This window comes from Ammodytes marinus, assembly GCF_949987685.1.
Source record: "Ammodytes marinus genome assembly, chromosome: 17".
In the NCBI taxonomy this organism is placed as follows: Eukaryota; Metazoa; Chordata; class Actinopteri; order Uranoscopiformes; family Ammodytidae; genus Ammodytes; species Ammodytes marinus.
Window position 1 is genome coordinate 10,560,953 of NC_137221.1, and position 25,989 is coordinate 10,586,941.

Genomic DNA, 25,989 nt, shown 5'->3' on the forward strand with positions numbered 1-25,989 from the left:
TTGCAGTGGTCGCAGGTTCGAATTCAACCCGCGGACCTTTACTGCATTGTATTCCCCCTCTCTCTCCCCCTCTCTCTCCCCATTTCCGCTCTCTCGCTGATCTTCAACTGTCAATCTAGACTATCTTTATAAAAAAATAAAATAACCTGTCTTGCATAAACGTTTAAACAATTTATTTAACTAATGATACCTTAAGTTCATTTAGCTGACAATACTTTTATACTTCTCAAGTATGCAAATCTGATAACACATTTGAGTATAAAGCCTGTATCAAAGCATTATCAGACTTAAATGCTTATCAAGACTGTGGTAAACCACATTTTAGAATTGTGATAGGCACAAGTTTATCTCCAGGCCTCTTAAACTAAGGCTGTATTTGATTTGAAGTGTTAGAGCCAGTATCCAAATAACATCCCAAGTGAAATCCACACTTTTTATAAAGGTTGTTAAAAACATGAATGTTAAATATGGTGTGGGTGTGAGTGGAAAAATCTACCCTATCTTGAACACTTGTTGACTGGAAAAAATGGAGTAGACACGTGGCAAAGAAAGGCAAGTTTCCCAAAACAAGTCTGATGTCTTTCCTAAAACTCCACTAAGTGATGGTAAACTCCCTAACCCCAGTTTCAGAAACTGCTTGAGTGTGCCCTCTGTTATCAAAGGATGGTGAACACTCACCAAAAACATCTTGTTGCTATCTTGAAATGTTTTTTTGATTTGGTGCATGTGAACGAATGAAGGATGCAGTTTTTCACTCCCTAAAATCCAAACTAATTATCACACTATTATTTCTGCTGCCTGCATTGTTAGTTGTTGATTAATAGGATCACTTCCGTTGTAAAGGTAATTAAAAGGCTTTTTTTTTAAATCTGTGTTCCTAATATTTTATCGGTTTATTTCAACAACATGAATAAAAGTCCAGAATTTAATTGGTCTGTTTTGTGATTCAGGTGTTTGTTTTGGGGTGTGAATACAGATAAGACCGTTCGTCACCCTTAACATGTGCACTGTTATCACAAATGCAATCTATAAATGTCAAAAAGTGACTCATTGTATTCATATCCTTTAAAATCTACTGCACAAGGACTATGAGTTTAAATTAATTGTTTGTTTTGTTATGTGGTATCCAAGGTCAGTGAACAATAGAGACACATCATGACTTCACATATTTCGATTTTATCCTCCAGATATGAATACATTTTTACACATACCTTTACATTTTCAATATTCAAATGGGAAAATTCGATTCCATGCGATATATCCATGCTTTTTGATTGGTAATATACATGACAATTATTGAGACAGTCGTTGGGAATAAAATTATTATTTCTCAGGCTCTTTCAACAGTGCTTCACAAAATGTATAAAGACAATCATGCAAGTGGAAAGATAGAGAAATGAAGGACAAAATCCTGCAATTTATAAATAAATGAATATATATGGACAAGTAAATAGCCTACAAGTACCAGGTTTTATCTGGCACATTTGATACCCACATGCAGACACCAAATTCTGCCACGTGATTAGTCAGTTGGTGACTTGGCATCTGTGCAGTAAGCGTGACACCTTTTACCTGATTGGTTTTCTCTGCATCACCGAGACAAATAAAAGGCCAACATTCCAAATGCCATTTATCCAGATCTTGGGGTTTCTGGTCCAGGTAAGGTCAATTTTCAAATATTACAACTATATATTTTACTGGATGGATTTTAGTTTTGCAGCTTGGAGGTAAAATTGTTTTACTTATTCACGTGATTTATCAAAGTATTTCTTAACCTTGATGATATTCATTATTCAATGAAATGTCAGATTTTGTAGTCCATTGATGTAAATGGAATTCTGAAGAGGTCAAAACAGTGGCAACCCTTTTAGTATAAGTGAAGTTGCTTTTTAAACTTTCCTTTCCTTTATATTACAAAAAGTAGAGCTGGAGTTTTGACTTTCTCTGTATGACCTGAAATTAAACAAAGTTGTGCGTAAAACCCCAACTCTACTCGCGGTAAATGAAATTCAACATGACATGAATACATGAAGTAATTCTTACAACAGCTGCAGCTACAAATTTGAAAGCTACGTTTCAAATGGTCACGAGCTGTTAGTTGAAACAGAGAGCCATCAATTTATATATTTAATTTCAAGAAAATTCCAAGAGTGAGATGAGATTATTAAATAATATATGCTTGTGTTTCCTGTTTTGATGGTACTATTAATTGGTTCATTTGTCAATGTGTTTGCTTTATTTTAGGTTTAACAATGAACGGGCTGGTTTTCTGTCTTGTGGGTTTACTACTGGGAGGTAAGTGATCTTAAGACAATAATTGATCAACTGTCGATATCTTGAATAGCACAGCAGTCGTATCACTTAATATGTAATATTCCTAAAATTAAATTGACATCCTAACCTTTGGAAACTATCAGAAACAATATTTTATCTTTATTTTTTAAATTATTATTATGTATATTTAATGCATTAACAGTGGTGTGTGAGTGCAAGGCGGTTGATGGCGTTACCAGAGGTAAACTGTTGGCCGACGGCGAGTGCAACATGATTAGTGGTCATCACTTAAACACCTTTGATGGGCTTGATTACACCTTCCACGGCACCTGTGTGTATCAGTTGGCTGGGGTCTGCTCCAAAGATCCTTCCCTGCAACACTTTGAGGTTTCTGTGCAAAATGATGGCTATGGCCCAAGAGTTGGCCCTGGTGTTAAGATGGTGGAGGTCAAAGTTCATGGAAACTCCATTGTCCTCACAAGACAGCACAAAGGCGAAGTCCTGGTGAGACACATTGTAGCAAATTGATCACAATAAAATGGATTTTCTTTGCAAACATGTATTTAATCAAACAATCTTGTGTTGCAGATAAATGGAGAACTTACCAATCTACCTGTCCCACTTAAAAACAATATTACAGTCCAACTGATTGGTGACATGGCTGAAATCAAAACTAAATTTGGGCTGCAAGTCTCCTATGACTGGAGTTCAATTGTACAGGTCAAAGTCCCTGATAGATATGCCGATGCCATGTGTGGTCTGTGTGGCAATTACAATCACAACCCCAAAGATGACTTAAAGTTGAAGAATGGCATGCAGGCGGCATCTCCAGCTGAACTAGGAAAAAGTTGGGGGGTGTCCGAGGTCCCAGACTGTGCTGATGGCTGCGAGAACGAGAAAGACTGTCCCAGCTGTGACGGTGCCCAGATACAGAAGTATGAGAGCGATAGGTACTGTGGTTTAATACGAAAGGCCACAGGGCCCTTCCGTGAGTGCCACGCCACCAAGAATCCTGACGCCATTTTTAAGGATTGTGTGTATAGTATGTGCCTTTACAACGGCAAGAGAGGCTCCTGGTGTAGCCATATGCGCACTTACACTGTAGAATGTCAAAATAAAGGCATCAATGTGTCCCAGTGGAGGACAGACCAATTCTGTCCCATATCTAGGATGATGCATCCTGATAACAGTCACTATGAGCACTGTGGCAATGTTTGCCATGCAACCTGTGACACCGGGTTACCTCCCACTGGCTGCAAGAGGCCATGCCAGGAAGCATGGGTGTGCAAAGACGGCTTCTTAGTCAGCGGAAACAAGTGTGTGCCCCATGACCAGTGTGGTTGCATGTACAACGACAAATATTATAGGAAGGGGCAGAGTTTTCTGTCCTCAGACTGTAGTCAAAACTGCACCTGCAATGGCACGGTAAGCTTAACATACAGTAACATATCCCATACATACCAAGTTTTACTTTACCTGTTAGTGGTTCTAACTATTATTAATTGTTAATTAGGTGACTTGTGAGAAACACTCTTGTGGGCCATCTGAGAAGTGTGCTCTGGTCAAGAATGTCCGATCATGTCAACCAGTGGGAAATAGAACCTGCACAATCTCGGGTGATCCGCATTACAAAACCTTTGACAACAGAACCTATGACTTCCAAGGCACCTGCACCTACACCGCCGCTAAATCCTGCCATCTGGAAGGCTCAAATCTTACAGAATTTTCGGTCGTGGTGGAAAATGAGAAGTGGACACGGACAGACAACCCAAATTTGGCCGTAGCAAAGCTTGTTGCTGTAGAGGTGTATGGCTATACCCTGATCCTCCGAAGGAATCTTCTGAATGTGGCCATGGTTAGTAATGTTGTTTAGAGACTGAAGATACATTTACTTTCTAATTAAACAATAAAATTAACTTTTTTGACAAAGGTTTTAGTAATTTACTAAAATGTTGAAGCACAGCTGATCTTCTTCTTTGTTGTACGCAGGTGAATGGCAAATTGACACAGTTACCAATTAGCCTCAAGGATGGAAAATTGCAAGTCATCCCTGAAGGCCGTTACTATGCTATCGTAATTGACTACAGCCTGAAGGTGACTTATGATATGGTCTACAGAGTCACAGTCACTGTTCCTGCAAACTACAAGGGCAAAACATGTGGGCAGTGTGGCAGTTTCACGGACACCAAGACAGACGAGTTTGAGCTACCTGACGGAAAAATGACCAAGGACAACCAGACCTTTGCAGCAGCCTGGAAAGTGGGCGTGTCAGGAGTGGTCTGTGAAAACGGCTGCAAAGGCGACCAGTGCCCGAAATGTGACAAAAAACAAAAGAAAATCTTTGAGAAAGATTGTGAGATCATCACAAAGCCTAATGGGCCTTTTGCTGCCTGCCACAGTCGACTAAGTCCTGAGTCTTACTATAGAGATTGTGTCTATGACGTCTGCATGGCTAAAGGAGACCGTGTGGTTCTCTGCCACAGCATCGCAGCATACATGACTGATTGTCAGACCATTGGGGTAAAGATCGATCACTGGAGGAAGCCTGATTTCTGCCGTGAGTACTGTTGATTGCTTTGCAATCTTGACTGTGTTTTGAATAAGGGTTCTTTCCTGAGCTTAACTAAATTGCCCAATTATGATCTTTATTTATTTAGATGTACTTCTGTAACCTAATTTTCTTAGGGTCCCAAAACCATTGAAGGGATCCTGTTGAAATTTTGATACCTTGTATCAGTATGAGGAAGGACATTTATTTAATGCCTTTTATAGAGGTCAAGGATTGTTCACGAGGAAACTTTACCAGGCAAATACAAACTCAAATATTAGGCTGTAATTAAGACAATTTTTAATACAGATAGTCTATTTGTATAATTTATGGTCCAGGAATTTAGTCTCACTCTAATGTTGCAACACTTCATCGTCGTCATACTTCCTTTTGTAGCTGTCAAGTGTTCTGAAAACAGTCACTACGAGATCTGCGCTGAAACCTGTGCCTCTCCGTGCCCTGGTCTTACCGAAACCATCACCTGCCCCACCACTTGTGCTGAGGGCTGCACCTGTAATAAAGGCTTCAAGTTCAATGGGACAGGGTGTGTTGCCCTGGAGGATTGCAGCTGTTATCACAATGGACGTACCTATAAGGTGATGTAACCCCTCAGCTCTCAGTCCGACAACACGCCTATACTGGAATGCTGCGGATAAAAGCACAATGTATGTTTTTAGACTGAATACCTGCTTCCTAGGCAGCTTTTGGTCTGCACTCATTTCTGATACATACTTAACAATTGATATGTAGGAAATCCATCATAGTGAACATTTTGTCCTCTTTAATATTTTCTAAGTTACATATGTTGTATTGGAAATCAATGGCTTCAACCACTGCAGCAGGATCTGCCTAAAACTTGGTATGCTGTAAATCTACCATAAATACTGTTTGTACCTAGCAGGTATCCCACCAGTTACTTTTCAATATGCACATACAAGCACTCCATCATGTGAACACTGAAGTGCAGTATTAGAGGTCTTAATGTGTCTATATATATCTGCAATATATCACACTGTCGGTGTACTGTTTAATAATATGCTTAGAGATTTAGATGCTCAGAGCTGATACACTGTCAATTGCTCTTCTCTCTTCTTCAGATTGGCGAGTCTGTAGTAACTGATCACTGCCATCAGCGCTGCATCTGTACAAGATCTGAGGGAGTCTATTGTGAGGACTATGCATGCGGTGCTACAGAAATCTGCCAGGTGAAAGACGGTGTCCTTGACTGCTATCCTAGAGAGTGTCGAATTGAGATCGGAGGCTCCATTACTCTCTTCGGTGGCATCACCAGCACCATCTCTTTCATGGGGTCTTATGAGATCATCCAACACTGTGACGACACATCGGTTGAATGGTTCAGGGTTGTGGCCAGGTTCAATGAATGCACTCTGACCGGTGCGAGGAAAGTTGTCGCCATTTACGCCTACTTTGGTGAACTGATTGTCACTGTTACTGGCAAACATGAGACCTGGGTGGGTATTTCTTAAAGGCATTGTTCAACATCTTACTATAAAGGAGTATGTTTCTTTGTGTGTGTGTGTGTGTGTGTGTGTGTGTGTGTGTGTGTGTGTGTGTGTGTGTGTGTGTGTGTGTGTGTGTGAGTGTGTGTGTGTGTGTGTGTGTGTGTGTGTGCGTGCGTGTGTGTGTTTCTGAAAATATAAGCCTTTAAACTCCAAAAATAATGATTTTACTTTTAATGTGATCATAATAGATATTAACAAATATGAAAAAATTATAATGATCTATTTCTGCAAGAGAGATGTAATGAGAATGATCATCTTGCCCCAATTGTCAGCCATTTAACTGTACATTATATGAACTATACTAGGTGTCCTTGGTGTCTCAACAAAACTAAACAGTAAAATTGGAATCTGGTGTCATTTACAGGTGAATGGTAGAAAGGTGCATCTCCCACACCTGCCCAGAGATGATATCTCTGTGAGTTTCACTGAGAAAACCATAGTTATTGAGAAGAGGTCACACTTCCAGCTGTATTACAGTATCACTCATGAGGTCATTGTAACTGTGAGTGAAAGCATGGCAGGAAACATGTGCGGGGCATGTGGCAAACTCCTCCCCTTCAAAGGCACCAGCCTCTCGCTGGAAAAGCCACAGGACTACATGAGATCATTCTGCGCAGAGGACTTCTCTACTTGGTAAGTACAAGATGGTCCAAGACGCTTTAATTTGGTTGCCTTTTTTTTACCACCACAGGGTTTAAATATGGTTTGCATTTTGAAATATTACATTTCACCGACATTTTCAATATTTTCCCGTTGTCATGATGCAGTGAACAATTTTACGCAATATTCTGTATGTGGGAAACAAAATTATTAAAATGGTCACAATAGGAATTCTGGTGGAACCATACTTTAAAGAATCCATGTGGAAGACAACTGCAACATATTTATTACATGTTGGTCTTTTTGCAGTGAGTGAGAAAAAGAACATCTTCACCCAGAGATCAACAGTATCATCATCTACAGAAAATTCCCTAATAAATCAACATTCAAAGCTTTATTTGATATGAATTATTAGCATTAATTACTATCCTTTCCTGAAATAGTTTTTAACAGTAATTGTGAAATAAATGTAATGTTTAACAAGGGATTAAATTGTGCCTATTAATTTATTTCTAGATGTTCTGACTCTGTGTTGGCTTCACAAAACAATCACAGTTCTTTTCTGTTTTCTTCATTGACTTATATGTTGTATTTTGTCGCATTCTGTTGCTTATGTGTTGTAAAACCTAATAAATAAAAAATAAATAAAAAAAATCTTTCCATGACTAATATGGTTATCACTACATACACCCTTTTACATCCAGCCCAATTAGCCCACATATACTATACATTTGCTAAGTTACACGCCCCCCCCCCCTTTTTTTGTTTTTGTTGCAATAATCATATTATTGTATTCCATAAAGTTGCTTTATTGAAGAAGGTAGGCAAAAGTAGGCACACTAGCAAATTATTGAGTCACCTTTCACTGATGTTAACATGAACTATACTTTTTGTGGTGCAGGAAAGAGTACGTTTGTTTACTTTGTCTCTTGTTCCCCTCTGCCAGCTGATGTCAATCAAAGAAAAAGGTACATTTCTGATCACATTCCCCCATATACCCTTTTCACGTTTCATACAGCTTTGTAAGAGTAAAATTCTAGCCCTTTACCAGCACTATCAAGATACGTTGTACATTTTCAACTTTTTCAAGAACACCGAAGAACATGCTCATGATTTCACACATTTGCCTGTCTGTAAAATTGAAAGGTACTATTCATAAAATGTATAATAACCTAATAAAGTTATCAAGGAAATATTAGTTTTTTTTCCAATATGAACACTGGTCAATATGGAGAAAATCCAGCATTTTCCAGTAATGTGTTCAAATTTCAAGCATATTTCAAACCTTGAGAACACAGAATTGTCACACAGAAATTCAAACAACGTTTTATTGAGCATGCAGCTTAATGTACACAGCTACAGTATATCCATATTTTTAATATTATTAGAAGTGGTTGATAGTTGATATTCATTCCGAAGAAAAGTATCAATATTTTATTATACTTTATAGATGCACCTTGGGCATGTGGACACACTATAGTATGTTACTGCTCTATACAACAAAAATTATTTATGAATCAATGATAGTGTTTATCTGATTAGTATTGAAGGATGCTGATCAATGCAGTTGTTTAAAAGCTGTCAGGACTTCAATTTACAACCCACTGAAAGAGAAACAGAAAAAGGATTTGTCATACTGTGAACTTGACATTCCTACTAATGAAACAAAAAATGTATGATCATTTATTAATAAACACAAGAAGTTGTGGAATTGTCTAATTGTTGTTTTCTCCATTGTTGTACCTGTCATAGTCATTTTCTGGAAGTTATTAATGTGACTCACCATTGGGGAAAATCAGGAGCCGTCCATTGCCCAATGTTCAATGATGCAAAAGTAGGACTCGGCCGATGCAAAGCGACCAGCATTCTTTCTCTCAGATCTCTTAGTGTTGTGTCAATAGGCCTGAGCTTCCCACATGCCCCACAGACCATGTCAGCTACTTCATCACTGACACTCATGGCTAGTTCATTAGTTGAACTAAAAGACAGTTGAAGGCCGGAAGCGCTGTTAATTGTCACTGTATTGTCCAACACCAACAATTGAATATTGTTCTGCGAGAAAGTGGCTTGAGTCATCGCCCTTCCATTTATCTGTGAACACAGATTGAGCACGTCATAGTAATAAACACCTTTTTTTAAATGAGAAAAGCTTGATGTCGTATCTGTGTTCAGACACATACCCAGATGTTATGGTTTTTGTTGAGTGTGATCATCACTTCACTGAAAAACAAATACACAGCTGTAATTGTGTTGATGCCAGGAGTGCACATCTCCAACTTCACCACCACCCTGAACCAGTTTGATGTTTGAGATTTGTTGCAGTTTTGGATAATCTCATAGGCCCCTGGAACTGTTATGGTATCACCTTCACCATTAAACGCAGTGAGGGTCCCATTGCCACCCAAAAAGCACTGCTGAACATAGCAGCCCATCACACCGTTGTTGACCAGGCAGCTCTCGCTGGGGTCACATGTCATGTTCTTGGATACAACTACTCCAGAGGTCTGGCAGGTGTGAATCCTGTGACAGTTATCAGTTATAAGGGACTCTCCAACCTGAAAACGACATAAAACGCATGGTTAGCTTATGAGGAGTCAAACCATGCTTTGATATTTTGATAGTTTAAGAGTGTAATGTTGTTGGGAATGTATAGAGTATAACTTCGAATCTGAGGTGAAATGCACCCAGTCCATTTACACTCATGCTAGCAGCACCTCTATTAATATAAGTTGTACTTTGAGCAAAATGCTAAAGCCAGCATCATATTCACATCGTTGGAAAGCATCAACACAACCTTGGTCAGGTAACAGGGTTTCCTTTAAATTAACTTTTATCTACTTATTTACTCAGATCGACCTAATATGTATTAAGGACATAGTAACTTCTCACCTTGTAAGTCTGGCCTTTGTAATAACAGCTGCACTGGTCAAAGGACACACAGCCAGTTCCATTGTAGTGGTATCCTTTATCACAGGTACAGCCCTCAACACAAGTATTTGTGCATGAGATGGTGTCAAGGAGACCAGGACATGGAGAGGAGGTACAAGGCAGCACACAGGTTTCATAGTGGCTGCCATCAGTACATTTAAAAGCTGTAAACAAGAAATACGTTAATATAATTTAAATGTGGACAGATAAGGATATGGATTTTTCAGTTCAGGCTACAATAAACTCACGGCAGAAAGAAGAATTTCTCCAGGTCAGAATATTTGCACCAAAGTCTTGGCAGTCCAACATGTATGCAGCTATACTTTGACACAGCATGCTTTGATCATCTTTAGCCATGCAAACATCATAGACACAGTTTCTGAAGTAGGAGCCAGGATCGATTACATTGTGACAAGCAGAAAAGGGGCCCTTTGGATTGGTGATGATTGCGCATTTTGCCTCCAAAGCAGCCTTTTCAGATTCGTCACATTTGGGGCAGAGGTCACCGCTGCAGCCGTCGTCACAGACCACTCCAGGCACGGATACTTTCCATGCTGCTCCGAAGGTCTGCACGTTCTTGGCCAAATTCCCCTCTGGCAGCTGGTAGTCATCTGTTTTGTTTTGGTTAAAATTCCCACACAGACCACAGGTTCTGCCACTGTAGTTTCCAGGTACAGTAACAGTGACGTGGTAGACCAGATCATATGTGACCCTCAGGCCAAAGTCTGTCCTAATGACATCATTTTGTCCCTCCTGATAAACCTGCACTGCACCATCAAGGAGGCTTATTGGAAGGTTATACAGGGACCCATTTATCTGTGGAGAATAATACATTTTCTTTCATTATCCAACGGTTCTTATGATTTGGCCTTTATTTGCTGTGATAAAGATACATTTTATGAAAATGTGTGTCCTTTTCTACTGGTGAAACAGTAAATGTATTGACCAGACAGCTACACAATGAGCTTAATGTTCTATAAAGCCTAGTTGCAGATTTAGGTGATGATTCGCTGTAGGTTCAACACTACAAGCGACATATTTCACATTGTACAATTGTTTTCATATTGTTAGTATGAAAAAGTTGTTGTAACCACTTTAAACAATGACAGTATTAGTGACGTACCCAAACCATTTCAGCTTCGTTCCTACGAAGGATCACGATGGTTTTGTAAACTTCTACTGCTACAAGTTTGGCTGCTGAGACCTTGGGATTGGCAGACAAACCATACCACTTTTCATTCTCCACCGCCACAGAGAAGTCTGTGAGCTGTGTGCCACTCAGGTGACAGCCTTCAGCTGCAATGTAGGTGCAGGTGCCTTGGAAGTCATAGGTGTTGTTGTCAAAGGTGCTGTAATGCGGATCTCCAGAGATGGAGCAGTGAGCTTTTCCGAAAGGCTGACATGATCGCACGTTACTCTTCATCTCACACTTCTCATGTGGACCACAAGAAAAGCTCTTACACTGCACCTATTGTGAAACACAAACTAGATATGATGCATTGTCTGTACTTATTTTGTTATCCACACTTATCCAAATCACACACACAAAATAATTTTCAAATTGAAGGGAAAGTTTGACATAATTTCTTTCTTTTTTATTGCCTTTATGGACAGCAAGCAAAACCTGTTCCAATGTTCATATGTGCACACGTTCTGAGACAAACTTCAAAAGTAGTTACAACACTGACCATTGTCAATTGTTTTGGAAAATTTAAATGGATATTGAAATTGTTGACAATTCCGTGGATAATTTGGGCTAATACGCAGTAGATGATAATTCAAACCCTCAGCACATGAAAGTGAAACTACTTGTATGGCTAGGTTTAGAAACATATTATTCGAGTGAAGTGACATTTTAGACCACTAGGATGCAGCATCATGCTGCATCCTATCCTATCAAGTGAGTTAAGTATGTGTAACATCCTTACTGTGCCATTACAGGTGCATTCCTTCTGGCAAAGGGCATCTGGGTAGAAGACCTGTCCCTGCCTGAAGTATTTGCCTTCAAACATGCAGCCGCACTGGTCGGCAGGCACACATTCATCTCCACTCTGGAGGTAACCCTCATCACAGACATAGCCTTCCATGCACTGAGCTTCACAGGTTGATAATGCAGGGTCTGTCTGACATGATCTGGGGCAGCCAGTGGTACACAGCTCATAATGGCTGTGTGATGGATACTGGGCAGCTAGGAACAAGGCAGGGATTGGAATTAAAGGTCCAATAATATGCTCAAAATTGTAATTTGGGTTTTTACTTGAAAAAACAGTAGATGTCCTTACCACAGAACTGAGCTGACCTCCAGGAGTGTACCATGGCACCTTTGAGCTGGCAGGCCGCTGTGTAGGCAGTCAAAGTCTTGCATTGCATGATCCCTTTGCCCTGGTAAAGACAAACATCATACAGACAGTCGTTGAGGAACCCTGCTGGGTCTACAACAGAGTGGCAGTCGCGGAACGGGCCTGCAGGGTCGCTGATGAGGCCACAGTAACTGCTGCTGTTGTACGTAGTTCTCTGGGTGGCGTTACAGCCAGGACAAGGGCCGCTGCAGCCGTCCACGCAGCCCGGGATCGGGGTGACTTTCCAGCTTTGACCGAGCTCTTCAGGACTGGCGGCTTGTTTCCCATCTCTCATCTGCATGTCGTCTTTGGGGTTGAGGTTGTAATTGCCACAAAGGCCTTGCATCGAGCCCTTGAAAGCAATGGGAACGGTAACAAACGCTACGCTGTTCCAGTCGTAGTAGACCTTTACACCAAAGTCGGTCTCGATTACAGCAAACCAGCCGCTGGTGTACAGATTAAGTTTATTGTTGTCAAGCGTCAAAGGGAGGTTGGAGAGCTCACTGTTGACCTTAAAGAGATAAAAGTGAAACACAAAAGTTAATAAATTAATGTGTAGGCAACTTTAATGATGAACATATAGATTTAGTACATGTATGTATAGCGGCAATGATTAGCCAATTATTCAATGGGGTGAATAATTGGCGGGTGGGAATCGAACCCGGGTCTGCTGCTGGGCCCGCCCTACCAACTGAGCTAAGGGCTCCCCCTGAGCAACGTATTCCTACATGAACACAACCTGTTCTTCCAATGTTTGATGTGTTTTCATTATTTCAAGAGATTTGTTTTATATATATGTTTTGTATATTTCTGCAATGTGATATCTTGGAGTTCAGTGCGCCAATGAGTGAAAATAAAATATAGATGAAAAAAAATGTGATGACAGTTGTCAGGTTGATTGCTTATTTACTTGTATTGTCAGCACTGTCAATTATATGTTTCAACTGCACCCACACATTCCTAGTGACAAGTTTTTGAGTGTTAAACTGGTTTTCCAAGTTTAAATTTATATTTTTCTAATCAGGAAATACTTATTTAATTGTTTTCTGGTGTTCAATGGACAAAATAATCAGTCAGAGAGATCAATTATCAAAATATGTTACCACAACAGCTCCAGGTTGATCTTTGCTGATGGCAATGGTGTATCCGTACACTTTGACCTCTATCAGCTTCACAACTGACCCAATCCTCTTATCTCTACCATTGTTCTGCAACAAAACACTAAAATGTTCCAGGCTGGTCTGGTTGGAGGAGACGCCAGCCAGCTGATATGCACAGGTGCCCTGGAAGTTGTAGCGTTCCCCATCAAAGGTCACTAAATGTGGATCGCCAGAGACCATACACGTGGCATAGTTGACAGGATAGCAACCACGGATCCCTTCCACCACTTGGCACTGCTTCCCAGTGGAACAGCTGGTCTGCTTTGAAGACAAACTTCCACCAGCGTTGCAGGTGACACGTTCTGTGCAGCTGTCATTGCCCCAGAAGGAAGCTCCGGCTTCCACATAGTGACCCTCGTACACGCAGCCGCACTGAGCCTTTGGTACACACTTGGTGCCGCTGAGCACGAAGCCCTCATCACAGACCCACGTCTCCACACAAGTGGCGTTGCATTTTGCTGGAGGGTTTGGGTTTGTGCATGTTGCAGGACACCCACTCCCACAGAACTCATAGTGGCTGTTGGGCTGGCCCTTTGGTGTAGCTGTGTTGATAAAGACAAAATATATCCACAGTATAAATACAAATGTTTTCATTGGTGGAAGAAGTATTCAGATCCTTTACTTGAGTAAAAGTAAGAATAACACACTGTAAAAATACTGTGGTGCAAGTAAAATTAACATGCATTTATTTATGCTTTTTAAACTTTGGTTACTCACGGCATTTAGTAAAAGTCCTCCAGTTGGGAACTTTGGCACCAGTCCTCTGGCAAATGACAGCAATGCTTTGAAGAGTGCTGCAAAGATACGTGTTCACATATTTGCCCCTGCAGAGGTTAAGCATGCAGTTGCTCTGGAAGACCGTGGAGTCAATGTCAGGTTGACAACCGGACATTTCAACAAAATTCTGGATGAGGGCGCCACAGAAGATTTGATTTTCTAATTTTTGGACTACACTGCGGGTACAGTTTTCACACTCGCCGACACATTCATCTTGGCAGAAGGCATCTTCCGCGGCAACAGGAACCCTCCAGCTCTTTCCCAGCTCTGCCACGCTGCCGGCCACTGACCCACTGGGGGTCACGAGGTCATCCTCGTTCTTGCTGTTGAAGTTTCCACAGAGGCCGCACACACTGCCGGCAAAGCTGTCTGGCACTGAGATTAAAACGAATTCATTCCAGTCGTACTGCACAGTGAGACCAAAACCTGTCTCCATGACGACAAACAGGCCTTTCTGATAAAGCTTCACCTGCCCGTTGATCAAGTTGACTGGGAGATTCCATTTTTGATAATTCACCTGAAAATAATGATCAACTTTCACTTACATATCACATGTGAATCATTACCTCTGCCAAAGATGTTTTCATACTGTTTGCTTTTTTTGGATTATCTAGATGGTAGAATAGCTCAAAGACTTTGTAGATTCTAATGAAATGTTGTGGGAAGTTAGTCCACTCAAGGAACAAGTGATTAGCTGTTGGTGCAAACAGGCTTGTTGCCAAGATCTTAGAAAATATGCCCCTAAAAAAAATTATCCTACATATCCCTGATCACCATTACCAAACTTTGACCACACAATCAAAAACATTACATTTCATACCTTTCTTTAAATCATTGGGATCATTCACATTTATCTTACGCAGCTGTTAAATTGTACTTTTTGTAAAGTTTATTTCACAACAGGAAAATGTCAGGTTCAAAGCTTTCTCTACACTACAAGAAAAATTAAAAGGCTGGCAAAGGTGGCAAAGGCTAGAGTGCCCTTACTGAGTGTGTAAAAAATCTCTTATTTCTCCCTTCAAATACATATTGAGAGATAATAGAGATCGAAATATTCAGCATTCACACACAAGACTCATGAGGGACTATTGCCTGACTCACCCGGACCATACCAAACTCAGAGCGAACTATATCGATGTTGATCCCGTAAACATTGACAGTGACCCTCCCCACTGTTGGGAGCTGAAGGTTTCCCATGTTCACGTTCTTGGTCTCCACCTCAAAGGCCGGGAGGTTCGCACCAACATGGCAGTTTTTGGCCATGGTGTAGGTGCAGTTGCCCATGAAGGTGTAATCATGACCATCAAAGGTGTTGTGGAGATTGCCCATGACCCAGCAGCTGCCTGACTGTGGTCGTAAGGTGGCTGGTCCTCCTCTGCAAAATCCTAAATAAAAATAAATGTATTAACACACACCTTTAAATATTTCTTATCTTAATTATTGCTTTGCATCGGTAGTCTTTTTCCCCACCTTTATGTTTCTATTGAGTAAAATATGTTTAGCACACATCTGTTGCCAATAATATGTTGTTCCTCCAAAAAGTCATATGAGCATGCATGTCTACAACTGACCATTTATATGCTATATACATTTCTGTGACATTATTATTTGAAACAAGCAAACAAAAAAGTATATTGTTGAGCTGTTTGGATCATGTATTTATTGTTTTATGTTTCCTTTTAATGCTTTTAAAAAAGTTTTTAGCTTTTTAACAATTTGCATTGATTTACTTTGCAATTTGTAGAGAGCTTTGAATAAAGGCCAAACTGTTGATGCAATTTAATATCTTACAGAAACACTGAAGAATCACTCAATTATGAGATTAAAAAAAATCAGTATTAAAAAAAGGGATTCTTGATAACTTACCACTCAGCAGAAGAGCTGAAAAGATTACAACAAACAACCCCATGTTTGCCAGAGAAGAAGACCTAATAGAGCAAATCAATGAGAGATGTCAACATGGACATAAACATTAAAACACACTTTTCAATCTTTTGTTTTTTAAATCTTTGAAGCCTTTTATTATAAATGTATCCATAATAAATACATTCATGCATCAATAAATAAAGCCTTCATAAAGCAAATGTCCCCTTTCCCTCATACATTATGCAACATCATGAAAACAGAATTAATAAGTATGTTATAAGTTTGTTCAATATTTTAGATATCTAAATCTTTCTCACCTGAGCTACTGGACAGACGTTCGGGGGTTCAGCTGCAGGATCGAAGGATGCTTAAATACCTTCTGACCTTCACTAGCAGACCAATCAGCTTCTAGGTGGCTTTTTCCATAAGTGAGCAAACACAGCGTCACATGTTTTAGTCTTCGATGCGTTACTGGAAAAGAGGTTTAAGTTGATTTTAAATGTAGGTGTATGCAATATTTTACTAGGTCACCAGGAGTTACCTGAGGTTCAAAATGGATAGGGACAAACTCAGGATGATATAAAGGCAAACATATAACTTTATAACAGGATTTGAAACGGCAGTAATTATAATAGAGATCACTATCATGACTCTTAGTCCCAGTGTGACCGGTCTGCCAGTCAAAGTTGGCTTTGTGCCCATCAATTTGGCTTCTAAAGCATTAACGTAACACATTTAACAACTGTGATACAATTGTATCACCTATAAGAATAATGAGTGGGTGCGTGAGTTGTTCAAACGAATAATTTGTAAGAGCTGCCTCAATGCTATCGTGACTGCATTCAGGGTTTGACTGGAGTTCTTTTGCTGCTGCCTTGGGGGTATTGTTATGTGGTGGTTTCTTCTTTATTGTTCCACTGTTACGTGTTTGCTGGGTAAAGAGATAAAGAGTTAATCTCATGGCATTATTTGATCTGCATTGAGCACAATACAATGTCTTTGTTTGAACATGTGCAACATATTTGTAGCAATTGCTCTGAAGTCATGCAACAAAGATACAGTATGTGTGTTGTACTTGCTGTTTCTCATATATTACTGCCCTGTGAAAACCATGTATGTTAGCTGGAATTAGCAAAAAAACACACTTTTTTCCGCTCTGTTGTATTTAACAAGTGATCAAATGGGTTTTTCAATGGTTTATTCACTTAAAGGTGGAGTTGGTGATTCTGGTGAACGATAGGCTAGGTTACCAATTGGCTCATACTTGCTTTGATAAGTATTTGGTTAAACACTTATTTAAATATTGATGTGCTTATTGTCACATTTGCACAGTAGGCTACTACAAAAAACACATGCTACCTGTACTTTCATAGCGATAAGCCTATATCGAATGCATATTAAAGGATTTTACAAGATTATAACATCTGTCATTCATAAGCTTTCAGAAGACAGTTAGAGACAACATTTTTAAATGACTCATGGAGCAATCCTTAGCTTAATTAGCTAGCTAGCTACAGCTGATAAACTTTGCCAGTGACTCTTTCCAGCGAAATTGAAGGCTGATGGCAAAAAATAGGAGATATAGTTTTGTTGTAGGCTACTGCATCTTGAAAAAATCTTGAAGCCTGCCCACCACTTCAGCCTTTTAAAGCTTGTTAGGTAATGCTTTATATTAAGGTTCTTGTTATAAGCCTTAGTTAATAGGTAATAAGGACCTTATAAGATGCTTATTAACATTATAAGATGCTTATTAACATCAGTTTGTGTTAATAAGAATATATTTAAGTGTTAATAATAACACAATAAACATGTTTACTGTGTGATTATAAGACTTTTATAAGCACTTATAAAAATCTTCTTAACTATTTATTGATTGCTTAATAGCATTAATAAAAGCCCTATGAGTTTCTGATAGCTGTTAATAACAGCATTACAAATCCATCTATTGAGTCTTACTAACTTACCTATTATGTCATAGTTAAACCTTTACTAAGGATTGTTTGTTGCTTTATAAAGGTGAACACACCTTTATTATTTGTTTATTAGCAGTTAACTATGTTCTAAGAACGATGCTTATTAAGGTTAATAAGTCCTTTATTAAACAGGTAATAATGCATTTCTATGCTCTAAGAACAATGCTTATTAAGTCCAATAAGTTCTTTATTAAACAGGTAATAATGCATTTTGAAGGTACCTGATCTAAAGCGAGAACAATGCTTATTAAGTCCAATAAGTTCTTTATTAAACAGGTAATAATGCATTTTGAAGGTACCTGATCTAAAGCGAGAACAATGCTTATTAAGGTTAATAAGTCCTTTATTAAACAGGTAATAATGCATTTTGAAGGTACTGGATCTAAAGCGAGAACAATGCTTATTAAGGTTAATAAGTCCTTTATTAAACAGGTAATAATGCATTTTGAAGGTACTGGATCTAAAGCGAGAACAATGCTTATTAAGGTTAATAAATCCTTTAATATACACTTTTTAACAGTTAATAAGTACTATATCTTGTCAAGGTGGATACAATGTGAATTAAAAAAACTACATGTAAATACAATGTTAGAGAGGTGAAGCACAAAAACTTACTTTTAAAGAAAAAAAACACTTAACAACTGTGCAATTGTAAACATGTTTGTTTGTTTCCCAGAACTTTCATGAACAACATTTTACTAAATGTAAAAAAATAAATACCTTTGTAAAATAAAAATGCTGCCTGACATCAATTCAAGTGTCCAATGATTAAGACTATTAATTTAAAATATTAAATGAATAAGAACAACAAAACAATTAAACGAGTAGAGCAAAAAAAAACTTTCATCAAACAATATTAAAAAAAAAACTCTGTTGTAGGTAAAACAATATAAAACGATGTGGGGTTGTATGAGTTGCTTCTGCATATTGAATCTGTAACCTTATGGAGATGGCAATCCTCACTATAAGAATTTGGGCGAAACGTTGCTGTATCAGAAGTCAGCATTATACTGTTGCAGATAGGACAAGCAGAAAACCACATACAACTAATAGATGCTAACCCAGTGGTTCTCAAACTTTTTTTGTCATTCCCCACTTTGGAGGTGGGAATATTTTCAAGTCCCACCGTTCCCCGATTGTGTCAACAAAATAGTAAGAAAATTGGTCAGGCTTAAATGTTTAAAATTTATTGAAATAAAATCAAGTAATACAATTCAAAAATAGATCATTTTATATACAGTATGTGGTAAAAAAAAAAAAAGCCTTCTTCTGCTGGCCCCCTCTGCAACAGTACAATGCTGACTTCTGCTATACTTCCTCTTCCTCTTCCCATCGTCTGAGGAGGGGTCAGAGGAGTCAGAAGACAACGGACTTGACTCTGAGTCGGGCTTTTCCTTAGCCTCAGGGGAAGGTTGAGTCAGGCTGGTCTTTCTTGTTACTGTATAAAGACAACACAAAGAAACATTGATCACAATTAGACAGATAGCAGACAGGTTACACTAAGCATTTAAGCCATTTGGACATGGAATCTGCAAAAAGGGGTGCAGTATCAAAGTAAATATAGTCTGTAATGGTGAAAATTGTTCGAAAAAAGTAAATATTTTCTTTCATTCAGATAGTTGTCCCTTCAAGAAATAAATCTCTCTCCGTTGTCAGGTCTTTTATTTTTACATCCTGGCATTCTAATTTAAACCTGGCCAGCTCATGTTTATATTTCTGTAGACCCAGTTTGGCAGTTGGGACAATTTGGGCAGCATCTGGGTCAGCACATAAATAACCATTTAGCATTACTTAGCCCCTTCCTGACAAGCTAGCATGACACAACTGTTAATAGATAGTTTGGTTGCAGTTTTTATGATAGTGTAAGCTAAACGTTAGCTCAAAAAGGAAGCTCACCAAAGCTTCTGAAAGAAAGTAATGTAAGCTAGGCAAACAACTAGCAAGCTAGAACTAGCTAACGTTACCATAACATTACATTCTTAGGGTGTATTCACACATGCCATGTTTAGTTCGGTTGAAACGAACTCAGGTGCACTTCCGCCTTCGGTGCGCATCTTTCAGACAGGTGTGAATACAGCAATCGCACTCGGGGGCGGACCAAACAAACGGTCCGAGACCCAGCTGAAGAGGTGGTCTCGATGCGATTCAAAACGCACTCTGCTGCAGTTCGTTTGTGGTGTGAATTTGGCCGGACTCGATCCGACCCAATTGCAGGAAGCACTGCGCCTTTTCTTTATGTTATTTTTTAATAAATCGCCATCAGCTTCACATTATGGGAAAGTGTTGTTGTCGCCATTGTTAGGAAGATTAGTTGTGGTTTGACCGGGAGCCCAGAGCGAAAATATTACAGTTGATAATGACGCGTACACATGCTGATGTGTTCAGCGATCAGATGAAGAGGAGCGTCTCCCGTAGCCTACAGTGCCAACAGGTTCACGCTGCGCTTTGCAAGAAGTGTGTTTTTATTTTTCTTCCCAACGGGACCGTCAATACTGTCCCCGTGTCAGTTTGGAGCTGAACTGCGCCGAACTGACACCCAGCTGATATACAGTTTAATCAGCTGTGTTTCAGCTTGAGCCTATTCTTCACGCGAGCTGCGCGTCCAGCAGCAAAAATACAGTAAAAATTATGTTTCACATCGTAGGCTACAAGCCACATAACGTGGCATTGACATGGGGCTACATATTATAACCATATGAAACAACAATAATTTGATGTTTTTCTTCTTTATTTATAGGCTAGATGTAGGCCTTTTTATTATTTTTAACTCCATATTATATCAATGATAAATTCGCAGTTTTTACTTCGTTCTTCCTGCTTCTCTCCACCCCAGAATGTCTGTCCAATGAATGAATGATCTCAGATCACGTGTGGTTTTGCTTCGTAATGCTGGTTCACTTGCAAAAGGGGCAATATGAAAGTGGACCACACCAAACAAAAAAAATCTAAATTCTATTTGGTCTGGACCAAAGCAAGTGAACTAACGGACTTTCCATGTGTGAATACACCCTTAAACTTACCAGAAGAGTCATCCTCCAGTTCGGACCTCACCCTCTTATTTTTCAGAGACCTGGTTTGGGGTGCTGACCGTGCTGACGACTCCGACATGTTCTCCTTACTTTCGTGAAACACTTTGTCAAGCATGGCCGTCAAGCTGGCGTCAAGCCATCAGCGACTTGCATACACGGAACTTCCGGTTTTACAACTACCTTCAAAATAAAAGCCCTTTAAGGATCTGATTTGAGCAAACCGATCATACGAGTCATATTCATCATAGATTGTGAAAAATATACTACGTTCTCGGGGCATCTCATTTTAACACTCACTCAACATGTGTGCGCACACATAGAGGTGAAATAATCACTTCAGAGCAAAAACAAATATATTATGCACTCATTATGCTACATGCCAAAAGACAACATTTTGGAAAGAGGGATGAAAATCAGTGACTTTAGCCTACTAAGATATGGCGCTGCAAACCAAACTCAGAAAACTTATTTTTGAAGGTACTTCAATAAGAAAAACATTAAAGCTAATCAAATACCTTCACCGCTCTAACATTGTATTTGCATGTCGTTTTTCTAATTCTCATTGTATCCTCCTTGACAAGATATAGTACTTATTAACTGTTAAAAAGTGTTTAATAAAGGACTTATTAACCTTAATAAGCATTGTTCATAGAGCATAGTTAACTGCTATTAATTGATTAATAAAGATGTGTTTACCTTCATAAAGCAACAAACAATGCTTAGTAAAGGTTTAACAATGACATAATAGGCAATTTAGTAAGACTCAATAAATAGGTTTGTAACGCTTTTATTAACAGCTATCAGAAACTCATAAGACTTTTATTAATGATATTAAGCAATCAATAAATAGTTAAGAAGTGTCTTATACGTGCTTATAAAAGTCTTATAATCACACTGTCAACAGGTTTATTATGTTATTATTAACACTTATATATAGTCTTATTAACACAAATTAATGTTAATAAGCATCTAATAAGGTCCTTATTACCTATTTACTAAGGCTTATAACAAGAACCTTAATATAAAGCGTTACCGCTTGTTATCATGGAAAGAGAGAAAATAACAGATAATGAAAATGCCATTAAATCTATAAATGTTCAGAATTATGCAACAAAAAGTTAAGATATAGCCTAGTAGATACTACATGGTAATAAAGTTAGACTCTTATCTGCCAGTATGCAAATATTTGCTTTATTAAGATTAGAAAAGCCTCACACGCAACATGGTCATCATCGTAGACAGCCCAAGCTTTATCGAACAGCAACAGTGATAACTATCTATTCTGACATTTTGGACACATGGGACACACATTGTGCAGTGTTTTCTTTTTACACCCCAGCAAAGTCAGTAAGACTTTACTGAGTTAACAAAGGGGTGCATGTAGTGTGTGGGCAGGATTATACAGTGAGATTGAACATGTTTTGGGCTTCCCTATGAAGCTCCATAAAGCCTAGAGGAGTTACAGATTCCAGGGGCCTCATTTATCAACCGTACTTACGCACAAATCTGTGCGTAAGTAGGGCGTAAGAACATTGCCACGCAAAGTATGGAATTTACCAAAATGTACTTGTAAGCACAACTCTGACCATGCTTACGAACAGAATCTAGTGGTAGAAAAGCGATATTACAAGCACAAAGCAAAGCATTTAAGAGTTTCAACGTCTGCATTAACACTAGAACCGCCAGCGTTCTCTTTATATCTATAATCGCCACGCATCAAATCCACCCGTGCATTTCTAGGGTAATATAAAGTCATACATTTGTTTGTTTAATCATCATCTGTGTTTTGGACCTCTTGTTTTATAATCTAAGTTTCTTTAAGAACACTGATCACGACTCAGTAATGAAACTGAAAGTAGATATAATATCGCCAATACATCAATGAAAACAGACAGTCAAAACAGCGTCCAAATGAGCTAACATCCTAAATGCAATAAATAGTTATAAGGCTCACTTATTTTTAGGTAAGCTCGAATTGATTATTCATTAAATGTGTCACACGTTTACATATTTTGAAGCGGAGGATCCCTCCGATGCTCTCTGTGCGTCTCATCTGACAGCACTCAGCTGTGAGCTGGACGAGACGCGGTGACACGCCAGACTCGCCAATCACTCATTTCACTTAGTAACTCTAATGTTGTTAGGAACTTATCTTCATCTCTTATTTATTGAAATAGTTTATGAATGACTGCACGTAAAGTTGTCAGATCGCGGACCCCAAACAATGCTGTTGCCTTACAACTTGCTCGAAAATATCACATTTTCCCATGCAGCAAGCTTTCTTTTGTTTTAATGCCTGCACTAAGTGAGCCAACAAAATATGTTTTGCTTTGATTCAACCTCGTTTACAAGGGTTTCTATTTATGTGTTGGAGAAGTTTCTTTTCGTTGCCCTCTTTGCCATTGTAGCGGAGAGGGATAAAACACATTCACATGGTTGATAAAGGGATGTATTGTGACCATATATGGTTAATTGGAGGCGTTTCTGAATGCAAATGGTCTGAGCGTGAACGAGCATGGAACTTAAGAACATGTGAGATTTATCAAGATTGATGACTTACTGGTGTGCGTACGATAGGCCAGCGTACGTTTGATAAATACCGATTTTTTTGTACTTAAGCACATACTAAATTTCATTCGTAAGAGTGAATTTAGAACCTTTTCTACGCACTGTTGATAAATGAGGCCCCAGAAGAGGAGAAGATGCTGACTAATGTGATAAAAGAAGTAGAGAGTCTGAAGGCTTCAGCAGCCGAGCATTGCAATGGAGAAGAAGATAGCAGATAGCAGAGCACACTGGCACACACACAGACACACACACACACACACACTCACACATGCATGCCTGGTTCTTGATTTTTGTGTTCTTTTTCCCATTCATACATGAAGGTAAGAATATGTCAACAAATGGCAGGACAGGTTTGCGCAGAGCAATGAAGGGAGGACAGATTCAGTGACTCATGCCCCCTTTAGGCAACATTTCAGTGTATGGTATCAATAAAAGGTGCTTTGTGACCTCATTAAGTTCACAAAGCTATTGGCAGTGTTGCAAAGTATGATACTCAAGTACTGTGTGTGTTGATAGCAGTCCGATTCTACCTTTACATTTCTTATGTGATTTGTATTACAGCTCCAAACGTTTTTCCTCTTTTCCCCCCACCTTGGGTAAATAAAACCCTTTTTGGTCAATTTTAGCCCATCGTAGGGTATAAAGACTGAAAAGTATAGAAGTTCTACATCATGTTGACTGACATTTCTCGCATTATTATAGAAAACAAAAAAAAACGATTAGCTGGCCGGCACAGAGAAGCAGCACAAAGAGACTTAAGATATAACACAGATGATTTCTACCCAGCTGCTGGTGCCACCATGTGCTAAAATACAGGAATTACTGTTTGGCTCTGAACTGTCCTGTTTCTCTTTTTGCTCTAAAGATGCATTAAAAAACAAGAGATTACTGAGAGCCCAACTGAAGGGGTATAGACCAGACCAATATGTGATCATGTGAAGTACAACCCACAAGCTGTGTTAGTCACGAACAAAAAACTTTTTTCTCATCATAAAATGGAAAATAAATAGCAGAAATGGAGAATACACAGTGGAAAAATAATCATATGCCTGTGTCTTTTTAGGAAATGAGGAGGCAGCAAAACCAGCTGAACTTCTCCTCTGACGAAGACGCAGCTGGGATAAAATATCAGCGACCAAATGACCCGACTCCGCTTTCCAAGAGCCAGCTTAGTTTAGATATGCTATTAGTAATGTTCCTGTTACTGATGTGATGTTGAGCTAATAGCTTTATTTTCCTATTTCATTAAGAGAGTTCATACAAAAAAATAAAGGGACAGAGGGAGACCTTAAAGGCCTACTTCACCGGTTGGAATATGAAGGTGTATTGAACTAGGAGATCCTATGAAGTATAAATGTGCAAAAAAAATTGAAATCGGATCATCCTAGCCTGAGAAAAGGCAGAAAGAGTGTTTTATGGCCTCACTGTCTAACCCTACATTTCTCTTTCTGTGATGTCACAGAAAGAGAAATGTAGGGTTAGACAAAAAATTGAAATCGGATCATTCTAGCCTGAGAAAAGGCAGAAAGAGCGTGTTAGTCTAACTGTCTATCCCTACATTTCTCTTTCTGTGATGTCACAGAAAGACACATGTAGGGTTCAGTGAGACCATAAAACACTCTTTCTGCCTTTTCTCAGGCTAGGATGATCCGATTTCATTTTTTTTTGCACATTTATACTTCATAGGATCTCCGAGTTCAATACACCTTCATATTCCAACCGGTGAAGTAGGCCTTTAACGAGCAACAATGTGCAACACACTGTCCCTGTGCATGGGACACACTGCATGCATGGGAAAGTGGTATCAATCTTAACTAGTTTATTTTAAGAATACACTGTTCACCGATGAACTTTGTGACATAGAACACTTAGCAAGGCTACAGGCTTTTAGGAGTGACCCAATAATTGGGACAGCAGCTCCTCCAGTGTACCTGAGCCATTGGTGTGAAGGTGAACATGATACCTGCCACTTAAGAGAGAGTGTGGCACACAATGGAGAGACATGTGATGGTTGTATAATTAGCAGTAAGGTCACAGACAGGAAGACACACATAATAGTTGTAGTAGTAGCCTACTTGTACGCAGGATTGAATATCTGAATACATCATTGTACCATTATTATTATATTTTTTCACATTTTCTTTATTATTCCCTCCGCACTGCAAATGTGTCCTTACAACAGGAAGGGACTCAGTTGGTACAGTTTGGATGGAGAGCTGAGCCTTGCCTCTGTGACCTGCCTGACCTATCGATATGCTTAATTTGTGGGCAAAGATGTTAAGTCTACTGGAAGTGGCAGATGCAAGCCCAAAGGCACACCAATGAGATGGTCAGATTTTGCAAACTCTAAAAATGGTCGTAACAGGTAGGTCAGGTCATCAGGAAATTAAACTAGACAGCTTGA

At 39.1% G+C, this 25,989-nt stretch overlaps 1 protein-coding gene across 1 annotated transcript; it reads right to left on the bottom strand.

The window, feature by feature from the left end:
• Nucleotides 1–9,113: 9,113 nt before the first annotated feature.
• LOC307264426 (IgGFc-binding protein-like) lies at nucleotides 9,114–15,478 on the bottom strand (the record flags this gene model as incomplete). Its single annotated transcript, XM_080045837.1, has 9 exons — nucleotides 9,114–9,500; nucleotides 9,835–9,908; nucleotides 10,197–10,640; nucleotides 11,023–11,302; nucleotides 11,802–12,061; nucleotides 12,156–12,723; nucleotides 13,316–13,914; nucleotides 14,090–14,666; nucleotides 15,251–15,478. 9 exons carry the CDS (start codon nucleotides 15,476–15,478, stop codon nucleotides 9,114–9,116), a joined length of 3,417 nt encoding a protein of 1,138 aa, XP_079901963.1.
• Nucleotides 15,479–25,989: the final 10,511 nt, after the last annotated feature.